The sequence below is a fragment of the Crotalus tigris genome, unplaced genomic scaffold (assembly GCF_016545835.1).
Source record: "Crotalus tigris isolate CLP2741 ecotype Arizona unplaced genomic scaffold, ASM1654583v1 scf7180000024506.7606697, whole genome shotgun sequence".
Classification (NCBI taxonomy): domain Eukaryota; kingdom Metazoa; phylum Chordata; class Lepidosauria; order Squamata; family Viperidae; genus Crotalus; species Crotalus tigris.
Window position 1 is genome coordinate 2,299,892 of NW_024100678.1, and position 14,052 is coordinate 2,313,943.

Consider the following 14,052-nt stretch of genomic DNA (forward strand, 5'->3'; position numbering starts at 1 on the left):
TTCTTGGCGTACTTGCACACTATTATCATATTCCCCATCAACTTCATTTTAGCAGGGTAAGCATTTTTTTATTCTTTTTAATCTCATGTAGCATAGGCCTCTTCAGACCTGTAAGAGGATTTGTGAAATACACATGCGAACGCATGTACACACACAGATGTTTTACTACATCTTGTAGCATGTTGTTTTAAGCTGAAATGTAACACTTATGGTGTAATTTAATTTGCTGCTGGTTGTTTTCTTGCATGACACATCTTTTCTACTATTCTTGTTAATTTAATATTGCTAACTTTCATCTAATTGGACTACCGTTTTCTTTTCTAGTATTCCTTTTTCCTAGGTTTTCTTGAGAGCAGTATGATCTGCTTGGGCAGGCTGCATTGAGAAATGAATACAGTTCAAAGGTAGAATACCTGTATATGTAGAAAGTGCCAAGATCAACTATTAGCATCACCATTTGAAAAGAGTTTGGTAGCACAAATTCCCCCCCCCCCGCTATGGGTTTATAAGTGATAGGAATACAGATCGTCCTCATTTAATATCTACGTGTTCAGCAATTGTTCAGAGTTACGAGGGTACTGAAAAAGGAAGCTACAACCCCCAGTCCTCATAGTTGCAGCTTCACAGCATCCCTGCATTCACATGATTATGATTCAGGCATTCGTCAATCAGTTCACAATTACCTACAACATTGCAGTACCCTGCAGTCACATGATCACCATTTGCCATTCTCACTGCTGGCTTCTGGCAAGCAAAATCAATGGGGAAGCCAGCAGAAGGTTGCAAAAGGCAATCACGTGATTGCAGAACATTACAAATATGTGGGATTTGCCTAACAAATGACCGCATCACTTAGCAACAGAATTCCTGGTCTCAATTACCATTGATAAGAAAGGACCAATTGTAATAAATCACAATGCCTGAAGGATCAAATTGGGAAATTGTTACAATATTGGAAGAGAAACCCTGGAAAGCTGCCTGCTATTTAGAGAAAATATAAGGATTCAAAAGTCTGGTGCCTTCCAGATGTTTGAGAGTGCAATTCTCATAATCCCTATCAGTTGGTCAAGCTGGAATGTCTTAATCATTTGCAACCTCTAAAGATGCCAGGATGTTGTTGAGAGAAGTGGACAGTTTCTTATTAGAAGGACAACCAATCTAATTTCATCTCGTGTTTCTAAGATGTCTGTTGATGATGCTTACTAGCTTGGATTTCTGGAAATTTATATCAAAATGTTGCATTTACATTTTGAATCTGAACATTTTCATATCATTGACAGAGCTAACAAACATCCACTTGCATATACACAACCTGCTGATTCCCCGAGAGAGGAACAATGATTTGGATGGTCTGAGTTTGAACGCTTCATTAAACAGCAAAATGATTTTTAAAAATGAAGTGAATCTTTCCTATAACCCATGGTTTTACTTTTGAAGTTTGACAACTACATCTGAGTATTATTATTCTGTTGTTTCGTTTATAGAGAAATTATATCTAGATTTGTTGTAGCAATTTTTTAAAGTCAGTAACCTAACATCAGATGTTTTAAGTACAACCCTTAACCCAGACAGAAAGATCATTTCCATGGGGGTAATGTTATGTTTTTTTTTTTAAATCAAACCAATCAATGGCCTCCTATTTTTAAAAATTCTCTTTAATACAATTCAAACAGTTAATCAAGCTAAAGTATAATCCCTTGCAGCTTCTAGTTTTTCTTGACCAAACGTCACTTGCCTATATATTTATAACATGTGTTGCTACGTTTCCACTTGGGAAAATACTTATACTTATGACTTTATTGGATAAATGAGATCCATCTCCATATTTTGATGTTTGTTGCAACTAGGAATATCATTCCTTCAGATCTGCATAACAGCCTTGTGCATCTGGATTTTAAATACTGTTGAAAAAGGGCTGCCAGGCATAAATATATTATTTATTTATTTTCCATCTTTCCTTTCCTTTTTTATTTTTTTCCATCCTCTTTCACTTTAATTTGTATTAGTTTTTACAATTATAATTATATTTCTTAATTTTTCAATAAAATTATATTACAAAAAAGGAAATGACAACTTAGAAACATTGGTTCTATCTTTCCTTTCTTTTGCCACAATTGTTCTACTTCTATTTGCAAGTGTTTGTATTTGGTAATTTTTTCTAGTTCTTTCTCCTCTCTTCTGCTGTCTCCAGGTACTGCCACATCCACTATCCAGACTTTTTTGTCTTTCTTATCAATAATGGCTACTACATCCAGGGTGTTATGTGGCAGGCTTGTCTATTTGAATTCTAGAACCCCAGAGCAATTTAGCTTCATCACTTGCTATTACTTATCCTATTTTGTGGTTGCACCAGGTTTTGCTTGCAGGGAAATGGTGTTTCTTGCAGATATTCTAATGCAGAGGTCCCCAACCCCCGGTCTGTGAACTGGCACCAGTCTGCAGCATCTAGGAAGTGAGCCGCGCAAACAAGCAAAGCTCCAACTTCAGGATGCAGGCAGTATTCAAACCCACACCCTCTCTGGTTTGCAGAAAAACCTTTCTCCATGGCACCAATCCCTGATGCACAAAAGATTGGGGGCCTCAGTTCTAATGCATCACTGTTGTGATGGAATCTGGCACTGATTGCAGAAGGGAGGGGCTTTTTCTGCATACCAAGGATTTAAAGCTGATTTGTCTTGTAGCTTTTAGCCTCTCTCTCCTCCAAACCAGCGCCAGATGCCATTACAATTGTGGCTAGTTTGTCATGCCATTTGTAGCCAGTCTATGCAGCTAACTAGGTGTCCAGTGTTTTTTCCACTTCTTTGCAGAGACGACATTTGCTGTCCGTTGCTGTCTTCTCAATTTTTGTATGGGCTAGTTATTTAGGCTTGGTCTTGTGCATCTAAAATTAGCCCCTGTAATAATAATGGGGCCATTAGAATCAGGGCCATCTGGATTTTGTGGAGACCCTTGTTTCAGAGGGTAGGTGCTGCTGCATAGAAGGCAGACTTCCAGGATCGCATTAGATCAGTGGTTCTTAACCTTTTTAATGCCGCGACCCCCAACCGGTCGTAAGTCGAGGACTAGTCAACTGGTGCAGCACCATTTGCAGAATGGGACTTTTGGAGAGCTCAGCAGGGCAGAGACAGCCTGGACAATTCCTATTGGCTTTTGAAAGCCAATAGAATTAGACTCTATTCAAGAGAGTCTATTCTATTGGCTTTCAAAAGCCAATAGAATAAAAGGGAGTAGCACAGCTAAGGAAAAGGGGGAAAAAATGGCGGACTGCGTTGTTTGGCGACCCCCGTGAAATGGTCGTTCGACCCCAAATGGGGTCCCGACCCACAGGTTGAGAACCACTGCATTAGATGATATTGTTTACTCAAAGAAACCCAGAGTACACCAACTCGGCAGGATGAAATTGGTCAGGCAGATCCTGTAGAGGACAGGGGGTATCACATAAAAAGAACTTCTGAATACAGATAGTCCTTGACTTACATCCCTTCATTTAATGGTAGTTCAAAGTTATAAAGGCACTGAAAAAAGTGACTTACAATCAGTTTTTGCACTTAAGACCATTGCAGTTCCTGCAATCACATGATCTAAATTTGGCTGCTTGGCAACTGGCATGTAATTGCAATTGCAGAAGCTCAGTCTTACATGATCACCGTTTACAAACTTCCCAGGGAGCTTCTAGCCAGCAAAGCCAAGCAGGAAGCCAGATTTGTTTAATGACAGCTATGATTTATTTAACAACTGTGGCAAAAAAAGTTGTAAAATTAAGTGTGACTCACTTAATAATTGCATAGCTTAGCAACAGAAGTTCTGACTCCAATTATGGTCATAAATCAAGGACTACCTATATGATCATTTTGAGCTGTTCTGTAACCTGATGGGAAATGATCAACATTATATGTAATACATGTGGAAGGTTCTAGGTTGTTGAAGTTCCTAGAGGCACAATTGGTCCTTCAACTACGGTACCTTGATCTTAGGGCATTTAAAAAGATATTGATTCCCACCCTTTTGAATCCATTGTATAGATACCAGGTTATGTATTGCTGCTATAAAATATGGTAGAATGCATACCTGAGACTTAACTAGTGGGCAGCAAAATTACCCTGAGCTCTTTCAGGTACTAAAACAAAATTTTACACATTTTCTTCATGACTTTGATTGTCCTTACCTGTCTGATATCTAGGAATCTGATGAAATTGAAATCTCTTTGGAATGGTAGCTAGAGACAGTCCGCACTTTATGACCACAATCAGAACTACACTTTCTGTTGTTAAGTGATGTGGTCTTAAGGGAGTCATCATGTGAACGCACCTGGTTTTACAACCCTTTTTGCCACAGTTGCTAAGTGAATCATGCATTCGTTAAGGAAATCTGCCTTCCTCATTGACTTTGCTTGTGGGAAGCTGGCTTGTGACTATGGGATGCCACAAGCTCTGTTGTGAAGAGCTGCTGAGGGGCTCTTCTTCGTTCACATGGGATAATTTCATCTCCCTTCTTCTGCTAGATACTGCCTATTATTTTTTATCCTTTTTTAAACTGGCATACATCCAAATAAAACTCTCTTAGCAGCTGTCCAACATTTTTATTTTTAAAAAATACAGATGGTCCTTGACTTACAGCCACAATTAAACCCAAAATTTTTGTTGCTAAGTAAGACAGTTGTTAATTGAATTTTGCCTCGTTTTATGACCTTTCTTGCCACAGTTGTTAAGTGAATCACTGAAGTTGTTAAGTTAATAACATGGTTCCCATTGGCGACCCCATTGACTTTGCTTATCAGAAGGTCGCTATAGGTGGTCACATGACCCTGGGACACTGCAAACATAAATATAGATTAGTTGCAAAGTGTCTAAATTTTGATCACATGATTATGGGGAGGGTGCAATGGTCATAAGTATGAAAAATGGTCATAAGACACTTTTCTTCAGTACCTTTGTAACTTTGAACAGTTACTAAATGAACTGTTGTAAGTCAAGAACTACCTATACTTGTGGAGCTCATTGGCATTTGAAAGTAAAAATGATGTCATTAGCTGATGCTTTTTTCCTGCTATGCTAGGAAACCCAAGCAACTGTATTAAATACAAATTGACAAGTACTGAGGATATACAAAGATAAGACCCTAATTTCCCCGTTGTCTTCACACATTCATATGGACTCCACACCATCTCTCACTTTTCGGTGGCTAGAGAAATAGAGATGAGAAATGAGAAAACCTTGCTTACCTGGCTCTAGTTTCCATGTGGTTTTTTTTTTCTTTATGTTTTCCTAGGGATATCAAGTTCCTGCACCTCAGCAAACTAGTCCATCATATTCGTGTCAGAAGCACCTACAAAGCTAACCGAAATGGTAGGCTGGGATTCATAGTTGTAGCAACAGGTGGCCTTGCCCCATATCAAATCAGGTTGTACAATCTGGGATGGGCCTAGCACACATGCTTCAGTACGCCTGCCCATCAGCTGGGGTGTAACCAAACTCATTCCTCTGAGATGAAAGCAGAGAAAGTTTCATAAAAGTTGGATTTGCAGACTCCACTTGATCCTTTCTTAGAAGTATTGGAAGCTCAGCAAGATCTGAGTGTCCATCCAAGAACTGCTTCTAAACACGGTATCCCTGAGTGGAGAATGTGGCAGATGAGATCATTGGATGGTTTATCTATAAATGCTTTTCTTGCTGCAGACAGCTCTCTGGTATGGATATATTATTTTATATATTCTATATGAAGAACCTATGGAAGCCTAGGGTCATTTTGCTGGTGTAAACAGAGTTTCGATAACTGATTTAAATATTTTTGTTTACTTCTTATTTTTCTTTATTATTATGCTAGAACTACATAGTGCATCCAAATATTATTTTGTTCTATGTTTGAAGGGTTTAGTATCCTTTCTGTTTGTCTGAAACAAGAGAAATCTTCCTAAGGCAGCTGTCCTGAACTAGGGAGCCAAACTGGTTGGGGTGCAACAACAGCTGGCATGTGCGGCATTGCAAATTTGGTTTGAATGGCATCCACCCTACCTATGTTTATAAAGTGTGTAAAAGTTTGTTAGCAGAAACAGGAAGGGAATGGCAAAGATGGAAAGCTTCTGGCTTACCTGAGAAGCTTCCACTACATGTTTTACATTAGGTTTGTTTTTCTCAAATTGGATTTATGCCATAGCCTTGAGTGGGTAATTTTAATATTTATACATTACACCTCCTGTGTTAAGCACAGCTTAACTATGATTTGTTTGCTCCATGTTTTGTGCGCAGAAAAAGGGAAACTTATTTTTTAAGATATAATTCATAGTGCAGGATAGCCCTTTAAAAGAAAGTTCATTTTTTTTGCAAATACACACAAAAGATGCTGTCCATAAAGAATAATTCATGTAAATGAGGGAAAAAATGTGTCATTTTTTTCTGAAAAAAAATTGTGGGTAGTTCATTTATGTCAAGTCTAATTACTTATTTATAAAGGTAAGTTTAAATGTGTTCACTATTCAATCACTATGGACTAAGCACTATTAAAAATGTTGCAGAGAAAGGAGCTCCTGACCTAGTCATGGATGGAGAGCCCCATGGAATGCAAGGGCTGTAGGCGAGATCAAGAAAACTACCCAAAAGAAGGCAGTGGCAAACAATTTCTGTATTGTTGTTGTTGTATTATGTCTATTTAATTATCAGAGATTTGATTACTAATTTATTTGAGAGTTAATGTAGTTATGCAAACATATTAAGTATAAGCTAATAAATGTATTGTACAAGCAAAATTAATGTTAAATAACACCAGTACATGAAACTGTTAAGATAATACAGCTCACTTTTTAATGTTGTTCCTGCCTTATCAGTTACCAGAAGAATTACCTAAACCAATCATGATTAGGAAAGTTTTTTTTTGTTGTTGTTAAAATCTCTATAGATTTTGTCTGTCATAAGCAAGTGGGGGATGGAGCCAAGCATAGAATAAGTAGCATATCTTGTAGGTATCATAACAGCTTATCTGGCAGTAAATGCTTATTTACCCTGAGGAGAGTCGGTATTAAGTAATAAATAAAATTATGTTTTAATTCTTTGAAAACAGATCTAATAACTGAATTTGGGCCAACAAAATGTTTCTTTTCAGTTCTACAATTGCAATACAGGAAAAGCAGTAATCCTTATTATTCCCCTAAAGGCACTCATGTAGCGATACAGTGAGAAAGACCTGTTTGTGTGCTGCTGTTTTGAAGTAAGGTTATAAGCCTCCTAGATATTCTGGTAGCTATAAGTATAGATGCTTGCTATTCTTTGTGTAGATGAGTTTTAATGCACATTTTTATGATTCAGGGTGATGGAGGATGTGGATGTTTTGAATATATAAAAGAGCTGTGGTTGATTGTGTAGATCGGTTGGGGAAATATACTGTAGAGCAGTGGTTCTCAATCTTTTTAATGCCGCGACCCCCAACCGGTCGTAAGTCGAGGACTACTCAACTGGTGCAGCACCATTTGCAGAATGGGACTTTTGGCGGGCTCCGCAGGGCAGAGACAGCCTGGACAATTCCTATTGGCTTTTGAAAATTAATAGAATTAGATTCTATTCAAGAGAGTCTATTCTATTGGCTTTCAAAAGCCAATAGAATAAAAGGGAGTAGCACAGCTAAGGAAAAGGGGGGAAAAAATGCGGACTGCGTTGTTTGGCGACCCCTGTGAAATGGTCGTTCGACCCTAAATGGGGTCCCGACCCACAGGTTGAGAACCACTGCTGTAGAGGACTTGGTCTTTCATCTTCTCTCTGCATAGAAACCAAGTAAGAGCTTTAAGGAAGGAAACTCTTTCATCTGAATCCTTCTGTATTATTACAACCCCCATCAAGTTAAAAAAAACCCAAACTAATCTTGGAGACTTACTATATTTACAAAGCAGAGTTAATTAGTCATACGCAGGAAACATACAGCAGTGGGTCTATGGTTGAATTTTTCATGTTTTCAGAAGTAAGGATTTATTGTATATTTCCCCAGTGTGTGCTTTAATCTAGTCTTTTCCATCTTCTAGATGCACTGAAATGTCCTACTGTGCCACCCACTTTGTCAAAAGTTATGAATGATAATCATTGCATACTGGAGAGTATAAGGGCAGGGAATGGTCAGTTTAACCTTGTGCTCTTATTAAATCTGTTCTGTCCTCATCTCTCTTTCCAGCCAGATCTTCTGAATTTCAAGAAGGGATGGATGTCCATATTGGGTGAGCCAGGAGAGGTAAGGTGGAAGAATTATTAGAGCGCAATCATCCCCTCCTCCCATTTGAAGAATTATTAGGACATAATCAAGTTCTTACTCTTACTCTTCTTTTTCTTCCATTCCCACTGAAATAATGGTTTCACGGCAACCCCATTTTGAAAATGTGGAAATTAAATATGCTTTTGACTTTTCTTCATAATTAAATGCATTGCTTTACAGAAGCTTTTGCTTGTGTAACATAAATAAATTATATGTATCAGTAAAATACCAATATGGATACTTTGCCTAATGTGTCTTCTGTGAATCATACTTCTGTTGCATGTTCCTGTCAGAAATGACTGACGAATAAATTGGGAGGATTTTTTTTCATAATTAAGTGGCTACTCATGAGGCCAAGTGCCTTGTGAGCAGTATAGGTGTTGAATGGTTTGTGTTTTTGAGAACAAAAACATCTTATATTTTGTCTTGCTGTTCTCCTTCGGTTAATGATCTGGCCAACAGTGGACAAAGCACTGGTTTGTGCTGACAGATTCAAGTCTGAGGTACTACAGGGACTCCAATGCTGAAGAGGTAAGAAAGTGACCTGCATGGAATCTTTTGGATGTGGTAGTCGGGTATTCAAGGGAAGAGTACTGTGTAATGATTGTATGTATTTCTTTTGGGGAAAATAGAAATGATATACTTATTTAAAAGAGACAAAGAGATGCCATGTATTTCTCTGTACACTGAAAAGATAACATAAGACTTAGCTTGGAAATAATTATTTAACTGAAGTATAAGTAAGATAAGAGGAAGGAGGCTCCACTAGGCTGAAAAGATTGTATATCGGAGATAGGAAATTCCTGGACTAGATGATTTGCGTAACACTTACGGTCTGGAGGTCTTTTCAGGCAGATGATCTAGACGGAGAAATTGACCTACGTACTTGCACCGATGTGACAGAATATGCAGTGCAGAGGAATTACGGCTTTCAGATACATGTAAGTGCTCAGAATCCTGGCATTTGGAAATGAAATAAAAGGGACATATAGTTTACTGAGTCCAGCAAGGAATTCTCTAGGGTTCTTTAATTCTGTTGTGGAAAAGATGCTTCTGTTTTGCCACCACAACGAAGTAAACGCAAAAGATGGCAATTTAGCTTGTGAATTGAAGTTATTTTTTAAACCAGTCATAAAATTGTAACAGAAAGGATTTGATCAAGCTGAAGTTTTCCAAATGGAATAGGCCTTTGGTTTGCATGAATGCTGTTGAACAGAGGGCTAAACTAAGTGGGACACAGCTTTAATTACAGTTAGTTGACTTAGGACTGTAATAGAGGCCAGAATATCAATTGTGAATCATTGTGATCTTAAGGCATCATGTGACTGGACCTGGGGTTTTTTGCCATTTTTTGCAGTGGTCATTAATCAAACCCCATGGTCGTTAAAGGGATCTGGAAGCAAATGTTGAAAACCAACAAAAATGCCATAAATTGTGGTCATGTAATATGTGCAAATGACTGTAAAGGTGAGCTGGTTGCCAGGTGCCCAACCAGCGCATGACCATGGGGGTGTGAGGCCATCATAACTTCAAAATCAGGTTATAAGTAGCTTTGGGGGAAGGGACCAATCATTACTTTGAACGGTTGCTAAGTGACCAGTCGTAAGTTGAGGAATACTTGTAATACTTAGTTTATAATGAAGTTCTTATGTAATGTTACCCTTATTGAAATCTGGTTGTTTCCTAGTTTCCTGTTTAATCAAAACCCAAACCTGGACTCAAATGTACTTGTAGGACTTGCTAGACTCGGTGCTCTCTGAACTTGGTTGTTTGCTTACAGATTTTTCATTTTCTGACTTCTCAGGCAAATGAAACATTTGCAAACAACAAAGCTCAGAATGTATTAAGGACTCCACAGTTTAATCCTGAGCTACACTATATTATCTTCTGTTGCCAGTGTATGCTGGCTTCCATTTGGCTCTTACCTTTTCTGTGTTGAAGGTGAGCCAAAGGTGTACCTGAGGTATATAATCAAGCATATTTTGTGTGTTTCTCTTTTCCAGACTAAAGACTGTGTTTTTACATTATCTGCAATGACATCAGGAATCCGTCGGAATTGGATTGAGGCTCTAAGGAAGAGTATTCGACCAGCCAGTGTGCCTGACGTCACAAAGTATGTGATGCATCAAGCTTACCAATAATTAAATTGTTAAATTAAATCTATAAGACTGTGATGTCAGAATGGGGATGCCAGAGTAATCATCTTAAATCTGGTGCTCTTTAACAGACATGGTGGTTGAGAATTGCAAGCAAAGCAAACATGGAGAACTGTGCTGAAGGTTTTGGTGAAAAACAGGTTTCTTATGGAGTTGAGTGGAGAAAGTGGAGAGTGCTGCACCTCAGCACTATCTGCACTGGTCAATAGTTCTTCTCTAGATTTCAGAAACCCCTCTTCTCCAGCCCCGATTAAATTGGATATAGCATCCTTTCAATGTTCATTAGGAGTTAGATTGCTGTGCTGGGCCTCTTCGATTCCCAGAGGTTGTCCAGTTTGATCCAGTGTTATCAGTCTGGAATGCCTACTGTTCTCTCCAACTGAGCCAGGTGAAAATATTTACTAGTATTATTCATCATAAGTGTTTTGTTGTATTTTCAACAATCTAGTTATTGTAACATCTTGAGAACTTGTTCCTCTTGAATTACTATGTGGGATAATAGGGCTGACTGTATTTGGATGGCTCCCAGATCAGGGTGTCATCTACACTGAGATCAGAGAACCATTGTAGGCAGTTTCTGCAAACACTTTCCTGAATGATTTCTACTTTTAAGCTTTGCATGACTTTCCTCCTGGTTCCAGGCTATCTGAGCACAACAAGGAAAACTCATTCCGCAACAATAAATCCCCCAAGAGTTCCTTCCACACTGAGCTGCAGCCCAACACTGGAAGTGAGGTGATATCCAGAGCTGGCAGCAGGAAGGCTGAAGGGCAGCAACAGGCTTTTGACTATGTTGAGTTATCCCCCTTACAACAGCGGTCAGCTTTAAATCAGGGGTCCCCACAGCGGTCAAGAGGGAGCACAAGAACTTCCGATGGAGCAGTCAAGCGGGAAGAGTTGGAGCGGGACCTGGCCCTCCGCTCGGAAGAAAGACGCAAGTGGTTTGAGTCTTCAGTCAGTGGGGGCCTGCAAACAGATGGTCCAGTGGAGAATCCTTGTCTTAAGAAGCCTCACGGGACTCCTCTTACTGAAGTTCAGAGGAGTCGGCTAAGTGAAGACATTGAGAAGAAGTGGCAGGAGCTGGAACGTCTACCTCTAAAAGAGTCCAAACGGGTCCCACTGATGGTGCTGCTGAACCAGGGCAAAGGGAACCCTGAGGATGCAAGTGAGGCACTGGAGAAAGAGGTAGAGGAAAGAGGGAGATGGGTGGTTTTAAAATTAGATAAATAAATAAAATAAATAGTAGCCACTGGCAAAGTCATCGTGTGTGGGAGGAAATACCTCTGTCCTTTTCACAAGCCTGAATAATGCAAATGTGCACATTCTCTGAATTGTTTCTGCTGTTGATGCTGACTCTTTGAAACGTGTTGAAATAAGAAAGAAGGAGAAACATAAGCTTCTCTGCAGAGATATCAGTAATAGCATTTAGACTTATATACTGCTCAACAGTACTTTACAGCACTCTCTGAGTGGTTTACAATGTCAGCCTATAGCCCCCACCAATGTGGTGGGTGTTCTCATTTTAACAACCTTGGAAGGATGGAAGACTTATTCAACCTTGAGCCTGTCACAATTTAACTCCAGGATGTGGGCAGAGTTAGCCTGCAATACTGCATTCTAACTGTTGTACCACACAGCATGCCATCAGTCTGGTGTACTGAGAACACTACGGTATTGAATAGGAAAAGACTTCCTTCCATGCTTTTAATATTCTGCAAAGAAGATGTCCCAGGCCAGGTTCATTTTGAGTAGTTTGACACATCCACCAGTTAAATTTTGATCACTTGGCCATTCGACACACATAGGTGTGGCTCAGCTACAGTTTATTAAATAAAATATAAACTATGGTTCACAAACGACAGTGGCTAGATTTTCCTGACACACTAAAGCAAAATGGAACAAACCACATTTTAGTTTAATACAGTACATGAAACATCCATGAAGCTATTGTGCAACTTGTGTGGTTTACTTATATCACTCACAACACAAACCAGCACACAGAGATCACTGGAATGGTTCTATGTTTCATTATTTGCAGAAACAGAACATAGTACTTTGAAGCTGAGTATGATGGTCAGAGCACAGAGTCACCTGGATAGAAAAATGACTTTTGAAAATTTCCAGCAACTTCTAAAATCCACTGTAGAAGTTGACTTCCATGCAGCAGTGATTATGATGTTTTGGAGCAGCAAAACAAGGGAAATATTAAGGGGTTTAAAATTGATGTACTGAATTGATGTATGAGCATGGCAGCATGTTCCTATGTCATAATATCAAGGGTGTGTGGATGGATTAGGGAGTAAGTCCACTGGCCTATCCTGGTGAGCTGGGACTCCTGTTAACAGAAAAGTATTATTTGGTGGTAGTAGTGGTTGTTTTGCTAAATCATTTTTTTAACAGGTCCAAGTCCTGAGGTCACAGCTGGATTCCTTGCGTTCCCACAATGAGGCAAACCTCCATAAAAATGGGCATATGCCCCAAGGATACATTTCTCAGGTAATGGTAATAGCCCAACATAATCTTTACATTCTCTGTCTTTTTCTTTCTCCATTGCAGTCACTAACTGTACCAATGCTGGTAGAGAAATGAAAAGAACTGGGACCATGTCCATCATTTTCCTATCAGAGCTATCTATAATTGATGTATCTACAATGGGACAATGTCTTTAACATATGGCAAACATTGGAAAGGAAAGACTTTCCTTTCCAATCTCTGCAAAACTGCGCTTCCTCTTTGAAGTAGGAATGGGGAACCTGTGGAGTTCCAGAAGCTGCTAACTTTGATTTGCAGAACCTCATGATTTTACCATGTTGGCTAAACCATGCTGCTAGTTCAACAGTAGCTGAGAGGCTGGAGGAATTGAAATTGCTACCAAGTTGGCTAAAGTGTGTGTGTGTGTGTGTGTGTGTGTGTGTGTGTGAGAGAGAGAGAGAGAGAGAGAGAGAGAGAGAGAGAGAGAGAGAGAGAGAGAGAGAGAGAGAGAGAGAGAGAGAGAGAGAGATTTATCCTATCCGGTTTCAGTCTCAACCAGTGATAATAATTGTAAAAGTCTGCTTGTCTGATATGGAGTGAGGACAAGGCAGGAAACTTCTGTTTCCATTCCATGATTCTCTTGCATATTTACTGACCAGCTAAGATTTAGTGGGGTTGGACTCACAAAGTTGCTGTATCGGGCAACAGTACACTCTGTAGTGACTCAAGACAGTATTTTCAATAGAAGGCACTTCCCCTGCACTCGGCAACAATTTCTACCAAGTCTTGGGAACTTTTAGCACCAACTTGTTCATTTAAATATTTAAAAAAAATTCCTTCCCACTTTTAGATTTCTTTTAGTCATGATTACAGATTTAAAAACAATGAATGGAGGGACAAAGTTGCTATGACTTGTTAAAAAAACCCAGTTCCAAACGGTAATATATGGTTGTTTTAACTTTAGCTAAAGCTATTTGGAGTTCTTGTGAGGCCAGGCAAAATAGTAACTATAACAAACTATAACACGTGAATTGGAAGGGAGAGTTGTCAAGTTTGCTTTGGTGGTTGCACGATTAACAGAGAAGGTTGAAACCAAGATTCATTATGTCCTGTTTTTATAATGCTAAATTACAGTATAGCATTTCCAAATAATAAGATGGTTGAAGATACATATGGTTAAGAGTATTTGCCTTTG

General features: G+C 39.0%; 1 protein-coding gene across 4 annotated transcripts in view; it reads left to right on the forward strand.

Annotated features, from left to right (window-relative positions):
* Positions 1-14,052, forward strand: part of LOC120303866 (TRIO and F-actin binding protein) — a 67,595-nt gene that overhangs the window by 42,761 nt on the left and 10,782 nt on the right. For 3 of the 4 annotated variants that reach the window (XM_039333748.1, XM_039333749.1, XM_039333752.1), the window contains 6 exons: positions 8,152-8,208; positions 8,692-8,760; positions 9,081-9,170; positions 10,233-10,342; positions 11,027-11,570; positions 12,786-12,881. In XM_039333748.1, coding sequence (XP_039189682.1) covers positions 8,152-8,208; positions 8,692-8,760; positions 9,081-9,170; positions 10,233-10,342; positions 11,027-11,570; positions 12,786-12,881 — 966 coding nt within the window. Of the gene's footprint in view, positions 1-5,268; positions 5,346-8,151; positions 8,209-8,691; positions 8,761-9,080; positions 9,171-10,232; positions 10,343-11,026; positions 11,571-12,785; positions 12,882-14,052 lie in introns of all 4 variants that reach the window. The other variant, XM_039333751.1, reaches the window with a different exon arrangement.